This window comes from Natrix helvetica (assembly GCF_964273705.1).
Source record: "Natrix helvetica genome assembly, chromosome: Z".
Lineage (NCBI taxonomy): Eukaryota > Metazoa > Chordata > Lepidosauria > Squamata > Natricidae > Natrix > Natrix helvetica.
In genome coordinates, this window is record NC_138554.1 from 50,938,025 (window position 1) to 50,954,431 (window position 16,407).

The following is a 16,407-nucleotide window of genomic DNA, read 5'->3' on the forward strand; positions in this document are numbered from 1 at the left end:
TGCCTTTGGACTAATATAAGTCTGAATTTTTTTAAAAATTACAATTGTTTTTTAAAATTTGTAGCATGTTGCAGTCAATGGTACTGTGGTAACTTTAAAAATTGGATCAATTAAAGCAGATGAAACAAAATAGGCATACCAAAATGTTCAAAATAAGACATTTGTTTTATTATATTTACATGTCTTTTAAATAAAAAAAATGTTGAAAATTCTGTGGGAAAGCTGGATTTGGGCCACATATAGTTCAAAAACGTTTTGGAAAATAAATGTTTCATGAAAGCAAGATACAGAACATCAGAAATTCAAAAGTTTGCATACAAATCAAATAAAAATCCTTAAGTTATACACACATTTTAATTACCAGAGTTAAACTTATTTGTTATACATGTTAGTTTTCATTAGAAAAAACTCAATAACTACTAGGGTCAATATGTATTAACCTTATTTTAAAGATAGTTAACATTACATCTGGAATCTAAATTCACTTACATATTCAATTTAGAACATGCCCAAATACATAGGATTCCAACAAAGTTACTCACCCAGAAAGTCCTTCAACCCACATTCCACAAGTCATTTGCATTAAAATAGCATCACCAATAATAACAAATTGTTTCCCACAGCAAGATTATTTCAATAACTGCAATGTATCTTAAAGTGGGCTTTACCATATTATTACTATTACTTTCTACTTAGGAGAAAAAAGGAAGTGACAATAGACAAGTCTAATCAATATCACTCCCATATTGTTCTTTTAAGAATATTTAAATAGTCAAATGAGTCTGATTTGGCCAAGAAAAAATTGTCTGCTAAATTAGTAGATATCTTGGTACAATTGTGATGCTATTTTAATTAACAATATAGTAGAAATAAAAATAAGATTAATGTTAGCTGGGCCCTAATCTATTATTATGGAAATTTAAAGAACACTGAGGGGAATATTCCAAAAGGAAACTAGTTGTCAAGAGTTAAGGGCGTATACAGAGTTTGGGCAAGGATGAAGTGTAAAATACCATTTACCACATCCAATGTTTCATCTTTCTCCAATACAATATCATACGCCTCAATGTATTTTTCCCGCCGTTCTTCCACCTGCATGGGATAAAGTATAAACAGCATATACAGTATTAATCTCAACAAACCTGCAGTCTGTGGTTTCTCTAGATACTAATATTATGGCGGAACATTTTCTTTATATGAAATGCCACGAGAAACCCAATATAAATCACTAAAAATCCCACTTCAAAATTGAATTGGAAGAATTACTTCATGGTGCAAAACTAGCCTAACATTTGAATTATCTTGTTTCTTTCTCATCCCTCTTTCTTTGGTAACAACTTGCTGATGAAAAGCTCTGAAGACCATAGAAGCTGGCAGACATGTGCCACTGTGGTCATTCTAATCAAAAATCACAACTAGATAATAAATCTAGCTACTTCTATTAATTTCTACTGCTAATAAAATATTTCAAGTCACCACTTATTATCATGTAGTAGATAAAATTAAAGCTTAGAGACCTAGAGAAGATTGATGCTGTTCCATCATCACACTATTGTCCTTTTAGGCAGAACCTATTTATTTTTAAGGTTGGAAAAGATAACAAGGCAGGAACAACATTAACAGCTCTTACTTTCTAGTGAAACTTGTCATACCCTCCCAAGCAAACCATCATATATAGAACCCAAATTCTTCTGCTTGAAATAGGTACCTTAGTTTGCTTCCAGACATGGCTTTCACCATCTGTTTTAGCCATCTAGATACTCTCAACTCACCCTATCATTAAGGAAGCCAATCCGGAGGATATTCTCCATGTTGGCAACACCATCTGCCATACTGAGGTCACCCATGGAATCTCCAAGCAATAAGATATTTGTTCTTGTGGATAGTTGCTGGAAATACTCTGTGTTCTTCAGGACTGTGTTGTTTTTGTTGTAGATGTGGATAAGAGGCTCTTTGAAACCTTGCAGAATGCCCTTTGAAGGCAAATAATGGGTTTATAACACAAAAATGGCAAAATGCACCTTAGAAGACTTCTGTGGACATGCACACCCATTAGAGTATGGAATTTTGTTATTGGAGATGATAAATAGACAATTCTTTTAAGAATAATCTCCCAAATTATAAGATTAAATACCAGGCTTAGATTAAACTGAAGGTTCATGTCCAAAATCCACTGTTTGAGAACACTTCTGGTGCTTTCAAAGCCTAAGCAGCAAAGGCTCTTTATGAAAAAAAAAAGGATTTTATTAATAATTCTCTTAAATTGAATTAAAGACATCCCTAAGGACTCAAGCAACCAGATCTTTAGGAAGAAAAATTAATTTTAACTAAAAGCTGAGAAAAAAACTCAAGCTCTAGCCTCCATGGAAATTAAGCCCATCTCCATAAAACAGCATTCTTAATATATTTTAGAAATGGCTCTACTAAACATAGTTTGAACAACCTCAAGGATACTGAACTTGAAAAGAATATAACTCTGATGGCGAAACTATGGCACACGTGACAGAGGTAGCAGACAGCCCTCTCTGTAGGCATGCGTGCCATCCCCCCAGCTCAGCCAGCTAGTCGTAAGGATTCCGGCACTCCGGCACGCAGACATGCACCTTCCGGTTTGGGCACTCTGTGCCTAAAAGGTTTGCCATCACTGGAATGTAACATACTTCTTGTGGATAGCAATAGCATTTAGACTTACCGTATATACCACGTCACAATACTTTACAGTTCTCTCTAAGCTGTTTAGAGAGTAATCATATTTCCCCCAACAATCTGTGTCCTCATTTTACCAACCCTGGAAGGCTGGAAGGCTGAATCAACCCCGAGCCTGGTGGGATTCAAACTGCCAAATTGTAGGCAGCTGGCAGTCAGCAGAAGTAGCCTGCAGTACTGCATTCTAACCCCTGTGCCACCATGGCTCTTATACAGGTAGTCCTCATCTTATGACTACAATTGAGTTCAAAATTTGTTGCCAAGGGAAATAATTGAGTTTTTCTCCATATTACAATCTTTCTTGCCACCGGTGTTAAGTCACTGCAGTTGCTAAGTTAGTAAGTCTTTAAGTGAAAACTGATTTTCCTTTTTGCTTTGCTTAGCAGAAGGTTACAAAAGGGGATCATATTCATAAATGTTCTGCTTTGAACAGCAAAGATTGAATATTTAAATATTTTCAAACTATATACCTTTCTATTTCTATGTTCTACTTCTCCATGAAAATAAATAAACCAAGGTCCTTCAAACTGCAGGTGATCAGTCATATAAGCAAATACTATTTCATACACAAACTTCTCACACGGGAAAAGAACATGGAGAAAAAAGATGAACCAAATCCTTCCCATATCTTCTGCTTTTCTATATAGAATATTTTAATATAGGACAAGTCATAGCCTCTACAGCCAAAACAGCACAGCACATCCCAACTTTTATCACTTTGAAAAAATTAGATCCAAGTGCCTAAGATATTTATTGTAACTGCAGTATTCAAAATTCTGTACATTGTGGCAATGCCTGGAAGTTCGTTATTTATTGCCCTCTTGACACCGCCTCTGATTCTACAGGAAGCATTTTGAAGATACTCCATCAGGGCAAAATAGCAGAGTCCTTGGAATGCTTCCAGATCAGAGGAGTTGAAGTGGGCAAAAAGAGATGATTCAACTCACATTGTCATCAAAGTCCATATAATTGGAGACGACATTGATGTTAGGGTGGAATACACCGGCCTGATGAATTATTTCCTCTAGCACATCACCTACACCTGCTGAAAAGATGAACATTGGAACTTTGTTCTCATGCAGCTGGTCAAAGAAAATGTTGAAGCCATCTCTAAGTGCAAGAAGGAAGAGAAAGACAATATTAGGCTAATGTTGTGAAATATGGGCATTTATATCTAAACAGCATTAGCAAAGTCCCAATGTTTCTAATAGATTAGCTTAAAAGGGCAATTATTTCCTGAAGAACACAAGTACTGACAGAAAAAAAAATGTCTTTTTATATTAATAACAGTTAACAGTGAAAGTCCATTCATTTATCAGTTTCTTGGAACAAATAAGGATTGCAGATAAAAAAGACAAAAGCTTTTGACTGTTAGCTAAACATTAAAATAGCATGTGATTTCCTAAAATATATAAAATCGTCAAATCTGTATTTATAAAAGGAAAGCTTTCTAGATAGTACACGTATCCTTAATTGCAAGAGTTCCAGTAAATAAATTTATTGTTTAGTATGGAATGTCAAATTTATAATTAAAATATATTATTTAAACATACACTTTGGATGGATGATTTAAACAATGGCTTAAAGTTCTATCAACTGAAAACCCATGTACATAAACATCAGATGGTAGCAAATCCTTTTCTTGACATGTGAGTTCATGCTGGGTAGGAAACCTTACAATAGATTTATGATGGCGAATTTATGGCATGCGTGCCACAGGTGGCACGTGGAGCCATTTGTCAGGGCATCGTCTCAGATGGCCAGCGCACGTACACTGGCCAGCTGACTTCAGCCTTCTTTTGAGGCCGTTTTTCACCCTCCGGAGGCTTCCCTGGAGCCGCCAAAGTGTGAAAAACTGGCCCTATGGGCAAACCAGAAATTCGGGAATGGACTTCCGGTTTGCTCATAGGACCGTTTTTTGCCCTCCGGAATCTTCAGGGAAGCCTCCTGAAGGCCCCGAAGGCTCCGGAGGTCGAAAACCAGCCCTACTGACAAACTGGAAGTCATCCTTCATGAATTTCCGGGTTCCCTGTAGGTCTGTTTTTTGCCCTCCGGAGGCTTCAGGAAAGCTCCTGAAGCCTCTGGAGGGCATCCGGGGAGGCTGTTTTCGCCCTCCCCAGGCTCCTAGAAAGCTTCTAGAGCCAGGGGAAGCGAAAAAAACGCAGCAAAAACGGGGGCGGGTTGCTGATGGAGTGCATGCGCACACGCTGGGGGGCGCATAGCATTATGGGTGTGGCACATCGGCGCACGATCCCCCTGTGCTCCCCCCGCTTTTGGCATGGCAGCCAAAAAAGGATTGCCATCACAGCTATAGATAGTTCTTAACGTCCAGCCATTTGTTTAGTGACTGCTCAAAGTTATGACAGCACTGGAAAAAAATGTCTTACAAATGATTCTCATAGTTATAACCATCATAGTATCTTGGCAATCTATAAGATGTGCAATATTAAACCTTAAAACTTTGGGCCAGTTTTTATATTTAATTCCATATGCAGAATTCCATCTTCACATAACTGGGGAATATTTGATACCAAGAAGAAATAATTGTAATTATGCTTGGATAATTTACCTCTTTCTTGAATTGATTTTGTATCCAACATGCAAATCTCATACCTGAGTTTAACGTCCGATTCTTTCACTATTTGGGCAATATCATTCTTCAGAATCTTTTCCTGGGACAGGAGGTTATGGGCTTTAGTCCACCTGGAAAACATCAGTGTCAGATGCTCTTGTCAGCTGAGCTAATTCACCCACCTTCTAAGCAACCAAACACCCCCCTCCCCAAATTCCAGCCTGTAAATTGTTTTGTGATATCTTTGGTACAATGCTCACCATTCAATCATGAGGGGGAGTTTGTCCTCCATAGTCCGATAAGGGTCAATTTCAATAGGATAGTAATGATGGAGTAAATCTTTCAGCTGCAGTATTGGGCAGAATCAACACATTTATTCAAAGAAAAAACAGATTTTCAAAGCTGATAAATACCACTGAATTATAAGGAGTTTTAAAATTGGAACACTGGTATTACCTTTCTCTATATAATTGCATGGAACATTAGATAATGTTAATAGATTGGCCCCTGCTGAAAAGGCTTAATCTCTGGCACTTTCCATTTTAATAATATTTACTAGCAGGCAAAACAGGAATCTCCAAAGCTGATTTTAAGTTACATGATGATTCTCATAAGTATCAGCAGTCACCTTCACATCAACTGATTCCAAATTCACAGAAACTTTAAAAAACGGGCTCCCATTTTCCAAACATGGTATAAAAATGGAAAGAACATGAACTGCCCCAATATACTCTTTTAGCAGTTGAATTCTTAATATTTGAAGTTTCCAGTCTTCAAAAAGAGCCTCATGCATTAAAACAGCAAATTTTTCTCTAGCTAAAAAAAGCCTAAAAGAAAATCATAATAATTCCTAGGGTTCCTGATAGCAGGACATCAATATCAGTTTGGATTTTAGTTCGGATATTTGCTGAAGAATTCCTAGAAGCTCATACCTTTTTTCTGCCTTCTTCACTGATGACCCGACAGTTATCTATGATATCTGAAGAGATACAAGCAGATTTCTAGAAACTCTTATACACCGTAATGCTGAATCTAAATTTATTTTGAACATGCGGTATTTTAAAAGCATGTTCTGAGTTTTCAAATAAAAAGGATTAATGCAAATCAATAATAATATGCAGGTGGCTATATACTATGCAAAACCAGAATTCTAACTGGGGCATAAAATCTAATAACTTTAAACTGAATGTTAAAAAACTATAACTATGTTTATTATTAAAAAGCAAGTTTCTAGTTTCTGAGCCTGTAAAAATAAGAATGAAAATTGTGTATACTTCCTAGTTGAAAACAAAAATTAGACAAGAGTGCCAGAGAGAAGTACTTTAGACCTGTGTAAATTATTTATACATGCAAAGTTACCTAACAGATTATTATTTTCCAGATAGCAGTGCTTCTCACTTTGTGAAATCATATCTTCCAATACTTATTACATATGAAAATTTTAAGTCTTAACTATTTTAGATTGTTGAAATTAACAATTATAATTATATTAAATAGAATGTGTTCTATGAATCAAAAATTACATCCTGGTTAAGAAAGAGTGCCTTAATCACAATTTTAAAATGTAGTTTGTCATTAAATTCATTAAGCTAAAACCATATTTCAAAATATTATTTCAACTCAAATGGGCAAAGGGAATTCTCTGAGGAAATTCTCCCCTCCATCTTAGAAATAGGCAAGAAAGAGACTGGAATAGCTAAGGGATCATATGATTTCTTTTCTTTTCTTTTTTTACACTCCAAACCAGTGGTGGGTTTCAAAATATTTTACTACCTATGCGTTGGGTGTGGCCTATTTTGTGGGTGTGGCTTGGCGGTCATGTGACTGGGTGGGCATGGCCAACTTGTATAATGTGCTGAAACTCATTTAACAACACTCTTGCTTAGCAACCAAAATTTTGGGCTCAATTGCAGACATAAGTTCTCTTTCTTTCATTCCTTCCTTCCTTCCTTCCTTTCTTTCTCTTTCTATCTTTGTCTCTCTCTCCCTTCCTTCCTTTCTCTTCTTACTCTTTCTCTGGAATCAATGTGCTGGCCTCTGGCAGTGGCCACTCTGGGAGTACGCTCTATGGTTGTAAGCTCTGGGAGTATGCTCTGCCAGCAGCTGGCCCACAACCATAGAGCGTATTCCCAGAGCGGTCACTGCTGGAAGACTTGGCAGCCTACTTTCGTGCTTTGGAAGCCGCAGAAAAAGTCAAGCTGGGATGATGGCAGCAGCAGCGGTGGTACCCTGGCTCTGCAAGGAGAGTTGGGCCAGGGCATCGTGAGGCTGGGAGGCATGCGAGCGGGGAGCGGAACAGCCGCTCATGCAACCCCCTCTCCAGCCATGCAGAGCACCATTCACTGACCTAGGTGCATTCCGAAGGCACCAAGCCGCGGGAGACGGGGGCAACAAACAGGCAGTCACACGGCTTGGCAATACCCCTAGGTCAGTGAATGGCGCTGTGCCCGGCTGGAAAGGGGGTTTGCCAGGTGGCTGCTCATGAGCGTGGTCACTTCATGGTTGCTGTGTTGCACTGTTGCATCAGCGCAACACAGCCGTTCACCCCTGAGGCTGTGCCCGACTCTTCGGGAGCCCACTCACAAGAGAGCAGATGCCCGGCAACCTCCGTCTCCAGCTGGGCATAGCACCACTCAGCAACCTAGCAGTATCCCGAAGGCGTCAAGCAATGCGAGCGCCTTTCCCCCCTTAGTTCCTGCAGCTTGGTGTCTTCGGGATACCGCTAGGTCGGTAAGCAGCGCTCTGCCTGGCAGGAAGGGGGGGTTGTCCAAGGGGCTTATTTTCAGGGAGGGCTTATATTTTTGCCTGACACAGAAACTGACACAGTATGTTGTGATTTGTTTGTTAGATTCTGGAATAAATATCCTTATCCATCAAGACTTACATTCTATTTACCAATAGACACATAGCATAGTCTGACTGAATACTATGGGATGACCACCTGAATTCTGGAAATGGATGATTATGAAAGGGAATGACTAGATGGATCTAGAAATTATGAACACATCTTTAGGAGAATGAGCTTTTAAAAAGCACTCTAGAACAATTGTAATGGCCCTATAGGTCACTGACAAGATGTTCAGGTGTGTTGAGGTTGATGCTAGCTAGATCCAGGCATTGTTAAACAGGTCCATCTAACATCTATTTTGTTGATCTCTGGTGCCAAGCAAAGGAATTTTCATTCTCTTACACCTTTAATTGACTATACATTTAAATTGTGTCTTAAAGCCGCTTTGATCTCTCTGGATATATTTTCAAAGTTGTAAAAAAGTTTTCTACTTTTTGCTATTTATAGTTGCAGTTATGGCAGCTGCATTTTGTTGCTTTGTTTTCACTTTGTTTTTTGTTTTTTTTGTATGGATGGATATGTATCTTTCTCTTTCTTTCTCTCTCCCCCGCTCACACACACCTAACCCTTCACCCCTCCCCCCAAAAAAACTACAACTTTATTTTTTAAAACATTTTGCACCCGAGGAAAGTCAGAACAAGGCATACCCACCACACACCACCTCCACTGACTTTGCAGTCTTTCTCTCGGCGCTCTTCACCTGCAATTGCACCTTCAATCAGGCACCCGTGGAGGATATACGGTGGTCCTCCTGGAGGGGCAGTTGAGGGTACTTTCCCCCACCCCCTGAATAGAGCGTAGGCTGAGGAAGTGGAGAGGAGAGTGGAGCTGCTCTTTTTTTCAGTGAGCCAGAAGGAGGCGAGGCGGCCTCAGGTACCATCTGGGGACCCTCAAAGCATCACTTGTCAGCCCGTAACATGGCGAGGAAGGAGTATCTGAGCCTCCTCCCGCCGCAGACACGCCTTCTTTTTTCTCCTGGTGAGATCTGCCACCTGAAAGGTGACAATTCAGGTGGAGGATTCTCTCCCCGATTCACAAAACAGTGTGTGTGGGAGGTGCTGCCACCTAAAAGCTCTTTCCTGCACGATCCTCATGTATGGGAGGAGGCTCGGTGGGTGTCAGAGGGGTGGCGAGCGCTTGGTGGCTCCTAAGGGGGCCAAAGCTTTTCTGTTAGCAATGTCTTTGCCCTGAGAGCATTGCTGGCAGCCGCTTCCCGCAGTTCAGGAGGTCTCCGCTCTCTTCGCTGCTGCTTCCCAGGCTGAAAACACTTACCTCCACGATCATGTTTGAGGCTGAGCAGTATCAGCGGGAAGAGCATGAGAGTGGAGCTGCTCTTTTTTTCCACGGGGCAAAAAGAGGCGAGGCGGCCTCAGGCTCGCATGCCATAAGTGGGGGGAGCGCAGGGGGGTAGTGTGCAGATGTGCTGCACCCATAATGCAATGCGTGATCCCCGCAGTGCACATCCGCGCACTACATGTGCGACCCCCCATTTTTTTGCATGCTTTTTTTGCCCTCCCCAGGCTCCAGAGGCTTTATAGGAGCCTGGGGAGGGTGAAAACAGCCTCGCCCGTCCCCCCGGAAGCCCTCCAGAGGCTTCAGGGACCTCCAGGACGCTTCCCTGAAGCCTCCGGGGCAGTTAAAATGAACCTCCGAGCAAACCAGAAATGACTTCCGGTTTGCTTGGAGGGTCTTTTTGAGTGCTCCGAAGGCTTTAGGGAAGCATCCTGAAGGTCCCTCAAGCCTTCGGAGCGCTCAAAACAACCCTCCGAGCAAACCGGAAGTCCGTTCCCGAACTTCCAGTTTGCCCTTAGGGCTGGTTTTTTGCGCTCCAGAGGCTTCAGGGAAGCTCGTGAAGCCTCCGGAGGGCCTCCAGGGAGGGGGGGGCGGGGAGGCTCTTTTCGCCCTCCACAAGCCCCCGTTAAATCTCTGGAGCCTGGGGAGGGCGAAAAATAGCTTTAAAAAAGGGTGAACTCAGCTGGCCAGCACGCACATGCGCGCTGGCCAGCTGACAGGGCAGAGCCTTGCGTGCCCAAAAAATGGCTCTGCGTGCCACCTGTGGCATGCGTGCTATAGGTTCGCCATCACTGATATATAAGATAAAGTACTATTTCAGTAAAATGGTGCTTAACCATTAAAACCTGGATTAGCCTGGTTATAATTATCTTATATTAGCCAAATTATAATTACAATTAGATTGGAGTTAGTATATCATGTGAATATACTCACATATACAGTGTACCAATGACTTACTTAAAAGTGGCCTAAAGACCAGGAGCAATAGGAAGAAAAACATATGAAAAAATAATTTGAGAAGCTTTTACAAACCATCTTGTAAAAATGAGATTGAAACCAAAATTGAAAACACTAAGAAAAAAAGAAGGAAAACCATCAAGGAGAAGAATTTTTTTTTAAAAGAGAATTGACAATTAAAAAGGCCAGAAATTACACTCACTGTGCGAAGTAGGACAGCGCTTCCCATTGAAGCCAAACCGAGTAAGAGTCATGTCAAAATCAGAAATGACCTGGATTGAACAGAAAAGAAGATTTAGTAATTTAGCAAGGAATATTGTGTTCAGCTGGCATCCTTCATCACCATACAACAGAACCACTTAACAATTAGATCTCTATATCAGGGATGTACAATTTATTCTACAAAAGCTTTGATGTAACATTCAATATTAACTGCAATTAATTTTAAGTTACATTTAGTTTTGCCCCGGCCCTCTGCCTACCATTGTTTTATGTTGGTGAAATTGTTAGAATAAACAGATATCCTGAAAAGAGGTGGTAAAGAAACTAAGATTATAAAAAGAGTCACATACCTGGAGTCTTGCTGCTCCACCTTTCCTGAGTGCTGAAACTATATTTTTTACATGTTCGGGATTCTTCATCCGGACAGTTATTTTCTGCAATTCAGGTACCTTGGACAGATATAGTATGCACAGCAATTATATTTTAAAATACAAATATTATTTGTACAGTTGATAAAAATTATAAAAACCTAAATACATAAAATGTATATAAAAATAAGTCCACAATTAAGATGCATGCAATAAGAGGTAAAAATAGCAAAATAAGGGAATTTCCATATGTTTCTATTCCCAGTACTTTGGTTTTGAAATCTGCTATGAGATTATCATCACTTGTGACCAGTTTGGAATGTTGAAAAAGCAGGAACACCATGTAATAAAGAGAGCTCCCTATAGCTAATTAGTAAGGGAATGCAAACACAATTATTCAAGTCAATGTTCATAGTCTAAATTATGATAGCTTTGGAAAAGCAAAAAAACAAAAAAACCCATTTGGCCTCTTTCATAAAATTAAAATAAACATAAATGTCTAGCCCTCTTTCTACAAACTCCAATATGTTTGTTTAAAATGTTGGCCTGACTGTTTTGAAAAATAATGACTGTTGGTATGAATGTTTTCTGCATTTTCTTTCTACACAATTTCCTTTGGAAGTATGGTGACAGTCAGGTACTTTCCTCAACATCTGCCAAGTATAGGTTGCTTTGTAAAGCTTTATGTATGCATATAGAAGTGAACAAAAATAATTCATTTTGATCCATAAACTGGGAAGGTTACCTCTAAGAATTTTGATTCATACTGTTAATTATATGGTAAGTAAGAAAAATCAAGGCAGGTAGCTTTATATAGAGACTGTAAACTAGAATTAGGTTCAGTGAGAAAGTTACCTAGGAAACCCATCAAAAAGTTCAGGTAGTAAAAAGCAGAATAAGGAAAATATTGTGAATGGGAAAATTTCCTGTTCCCATGCCTAGTATTACAAACTAAAATAGCAGATTTTTTTCTATAAATAAAATATAAAACCTGTTGTTTGCACTCCTTGTTTCTCTAACCTTTCAGTCCTACATTCTCAGCCTACAATCTTTCAATCAACTTCACCAATCTCTTAAATATTCTAACATCTCAAATAATCACATCACTAATACCCAAATCATTTTTTCCAGTTCTGCACCATCACATCTGTAGCATCTAAGGAAAAGTTTAGATTTTCTGCATTGCTTCCCCAAATTTCCTAATTAATCCCAAAACAATCTTCCTTACATATTCCTAACTCTAACCCTAAACTAAATCAGCTAGCTGTACCTGACCACACTTGTAAGTGGACTGTGTGCTCTTTCCATGTCTTTTCTCTCTATACATCAATGATTGCATCTCAAAAGATCCCTCTGTTAAAGTACTAAAGTTTGCAGATGATACAACAGTGATTGGTCTCATTCCAGACAACTACGAATCTGCATACAGACAGGAGGTTGAACAACTAGCCTTGTGGTGCAACTGGAACAATCTTAAATTAAACACACTCAAAACCGTACAAATGGTGGTAGATTTTAGGAGAAACCTCCTTTACTATCACCTCTTACAATACTAGACAACACAGTATCAACAGTAGAGACCTTCAAGTTTCTAGGTTCTATCATATCTCAAGACTTAAAATGGACACCTAACATCAAAAATGTCATCAAAAAAGCACAACAAAGAATGTTCTTTCTGCACCAACTCAGAAAGCTCAAACTGCCTAAGGAGCTGCTGATTCAGTTCTACAGAGGAATTATTGAATCTGTCATCTTCACCTCTATAACTGTCTGGTTTGGCTCTGCAACCAAACAAGACAGACACAGACCTCAATGGATAATTAGAACTGGATAAAAAACAATTGCTACCAGCCTGCCTTCCACTAAGGACCTGTATACCGCATGAGTCAAAAAGAGGGCTGTGAAAATATCTACAGATCCCTCACATCCTGGACATAAATTGTTTCAACTTCTACCCTCAAATTGACACTATAGGGCACTGCACATCAGAACAACTAGACAAAAGGACAGTTTTACCCTGAATGCTATCATTCTGCTAAATAACTAATTCCCACAACACTGTCAAATTATTACTAAGACTATATTACTATTCTTCTTCTTTCCCTTCCTATTACGGTACTTATCTCCTCCCACTTATGACTATAACTATGCTGCTTGTATCTTTACGATTATATTGTTTTATTTGTTTCCTAGTATGATTTAATTGCTTATTAGTAACCTATGACTATCACTAAATGTTGTATCTTATGATTTTTGATGAATGTATTTTTTTCCTTTTATGTACATTGAGAGCATATGCAAAGCATTCAATTCAATTTTATTCTATTCTTCACAAATTGCACAAAGTCTGAATCTGTAATACACCTTTTTTCATCTCAAATGAGATCAAAAATTAACAGGTTTGAATTTACCATTAAATCTACTCAGATCACTCTCAGCTTCAGATCTCTGTTTGCAATGGACAGACAATAAAATACAACCTGTAGATTGGGCTGAGAGAAAGTGTCTCACCTAGAGTCAGTTAGTGAAACGCTGATGGACCTGAATCTGGCTTTTTAATTATTATGTTAAACTCACTTTCAATTTCATTTACTATAATCAGCACATTTTTCTGGACTCTGATAATTCACTGAAGCACTAAAGTCTAAATCACACAACCAACTAAACTAAAGCATAGCTGTTTAATCTGTACCTGTGGGTCTGTAAATTCAGGCAAACTGAAAGTAAGCTATCCCTTGGACAATTATCCACCCATACACTTTACTGAGAGAAAATCTTGATTCTACCCAATTGAATCTGATCATGCAACTGCCACATCCTACTTGATGCCACCTGATGTGTTGGAATACAAATCTCATAATTTACATTGCCATATTCAGGACACAGCACAGCAGTTAAACGACAGCAAAGGTACAGAAAAGTCTAACAAAAACCCGCGGTCATCCAGTGATCATCGGGATCTATGAACTATAGCGTGCTGGCTTGGGGAAGAGTGAACCGCCATTATCTCAGTATATCTATACCAGCCTTGCCCTACCGCGTTCCCCGTCAACTCTATTGGGGACATCCCGATGAAACCTGGATGTAAAGGTAAGATTTGCTTTCCTGTTCGCTCTCCAAACCTTGTCTCGCCAGTCATTAATTAAACACCACGGTGGCCTTTTTAACGGCATCGTCCGCAGAATGGGGCAAAGGTACACGGGCGCTCCTTACAAACCCCTCACCATGTCTCCGGTTCTACGGCGGCTGCAGCTGCAAGCAGAAGGGCCTCTGTCCGGTTCTTCTCAGGAAGGCCGAGGAATGCAGAAAATGAACGGCTGCCAGGCGAGTAGAGCTTCTCTAGGCAGCGGAGGCGACTCCTCCCGTACTCGTTAACTAAGCGCCTGAAACCCGAGCAGAGGTTTTTATCTTAACCGGGTCACGAAAGGCCAGAGCTCCTCCTTTTTCTCCTGTTCCCTTCTCCGTCAACGGGGGAGGAGACGCCTGGCATCAGCCCTTCCTCCCTCCTGAGGTGAGGCGGGTTGCCTGCAAACAGTAGATACGCCTTCCCTCCCAGCAAAAGTTTCTGAAAATAGCCGATGTATTATTAGGCTTTAATTATTTTATTCTTGGCAAACTCAAAAGACGTGCTGCCCGTTAAAACACTACAAAATGGCTTTAAAGGAATCTTGCTATTTTAAAGATAGTTTGACAGTCGGTCTCTCTTGTTAAAAATAGCATACTTATGGTGTGACAGGTATATAGCTTTATTGATCCGAGAGGAAAGTAATACTTCTAATTAATAACTTCTGATTCGACCCTGCGAGGGATTTAAAGTCAATTCATTTATGTACCAGAGATTAATTGCATCATACTCTTGTTTTTTTAAAAGCCCTTATTTTCCCCTTGAAGCATCAGGGCAAGATTTATTCAGGGGCAAGGAAAATATTTTTGCCGCTTAATAATTTTGCAAGAGTTTTGAAAATATGTGAAAAGTATCCATGGAAAAAACTGTGGGGTTCCAGAGTTAGTACATTGTAGTGCTCATTTGGGGGATCATCCACAAAGCTTCTTTACCTGAGCTTACCAATTGTTGATGACATGCCTCAAGCTGAAGCCTCCATCCAGGGAGCACCCTGTCACTAAAACAGCATAAAAATAGATACAGCAGGAAAGCAGTGGTTTCTAGCAGCAACTGGAATAAGCCTTTTTCTCTGCAAAGCATTTTATATTGCATAGAGGAGGAGCCAAAGGAGATCAGTGAGCTCTAGGGCTCCAATTTGCTTGTTTCCCCAACACCACCCTGAAAAGGGAGTGCCTCTGTTTTAGCTGCTGGGGAAAGGAGAGCTTTGCCTGACAACTCGAAGATTTGGGTGGGGGCAGGGGGAAAGGAAGGGGGGGGGGGTCTAGTAAAAATACCAATTTTATAGAAGTTTCATAAGGTAATTATTGGTGCCAGTAACTTTTGCTTTTAACCCCATAATGATCCATTCCCTTATCTCTACATCTGCTAGAAAGCAAGACTGAGCTAGAGGTAGCAACTTGTCACATTTTCTAACTGTGGGAAAAGGATTGCTATAGGTATGGTAGCTTTCCACTTTCCTTTGATTTGAAGAACAGTATGTTGCTGGACATATAAGTAAGAGCCTGAGTGACTTGGACCAATCCCATTCTTTAGTTAAACTTAAGAGAATCACTATTGTAGGGGGGAGGGAATCAATTTTATCTCCAATAAGAAGATACACAAAAAGATGTTCCCACTCTCCTTAAGCTCTTACAGAAAAAGATAGACTATATATGCAATAAATACGAATACATTCAACTAGGACTTTAGCATCCCTCTGAAAAATAAAAGGCCATAAATACTTGGTCAAATGTAAAATTTATTAGTGTGTTATATCTGAATTACATGTTCGTGTTGCATGCTGTATCTACATTTCAATAAGCCAATGTATTTATTTATTAAATGTATGTGGCTCACATTTCACTATCCAATTACAGCTATATGTTTATTATTTATCATATGATGAGAACATAAAAGTTGTGACAGACATTCCTGGACATACCTGTGATCCAGTGCTGAAGTACCAATATTCAGTCCCTTTCTGCTGTCATGTGATCACATTTTGGGCACTGGACAGTTGGCCCAAATCTGTGGCCATTTGTAGCATCTCAGTGCTTTTTACAAAGTTTTTTCCAAAACAATCACCATATGCTTTGTTGTTTTTTGTAAAACCAGCCTGTAGTGAACAATGTGTGTGCTTAATAACTGCAGCAAAAAGGTTGCAAAATTGGGCTGATCACATGGATGGCCTGTATTACAACCATAATGAACAGACCTCATTACAATCCTAAGTCAAGGAATACCTGTAAACGGGATGGCTGTATTGCCTATAATGATAGCTCTCTCTGCTACTCTATTGCTGATAGCTTTAATTGTTTTTAATTATTGAATGCTCTGT

At 39.6% G+C, this 16,407-nt stretch overlaps 1 protein-coding gene across 1 annotated transcript; it reads right to left on the reverse strand.

The window, feature by feature from the left end:
- Positions 1–37: 37 nt before the first annotated feature.
- Positions 38–14,428, reverse strand: NT5C3B (5'-nucleotidase, cytosolic IIIB). Its single transcript, XM_081971597.1, has 9 exons — positions 14,191–14,428; positions 10,949–11,047; positions 10,579–10,648; positions 6,211–6,257; positions 5,539–5,624; positions 5,320–5,409; positions 3,654–3,816; positions 1,773–1,973; positions 38–1,092 (listed from the first exon to the last, which is right to left on the reverse strand). The coding sequence occupies exons 1-9, from the start codon at positions 14,191–14,193 to the stop codon at positions 955–957; spliced, it is 897 nt and encodes a 298-aa protein (XP_081827723.1). The 5' UTR covers positions 14,194–14,428; the 3' UTR covers positions 38–954.
- Between the last annotated feature and the right edge of the window lie 1,979 nt (positions 14,429–16,407).

Coding starts and splice junctions, on each gene's coding strand:
- NT5C3B (XM_081971597.1), bottom strand. Junction 10,649..10,948: donor GTGGAGCAGCAAGACTCCAG/GTATGTGACTCT, acceptor TGTTCAATCCAG/GTCATTTCTGATTTTGACAT. Junction 3,817..5,319: donor GAATCGGACGTTAAACTCAG/GTATGAGATTTG, acceptor TCTTGCACTTAG/AGATGGCTTCAACATTTTCT.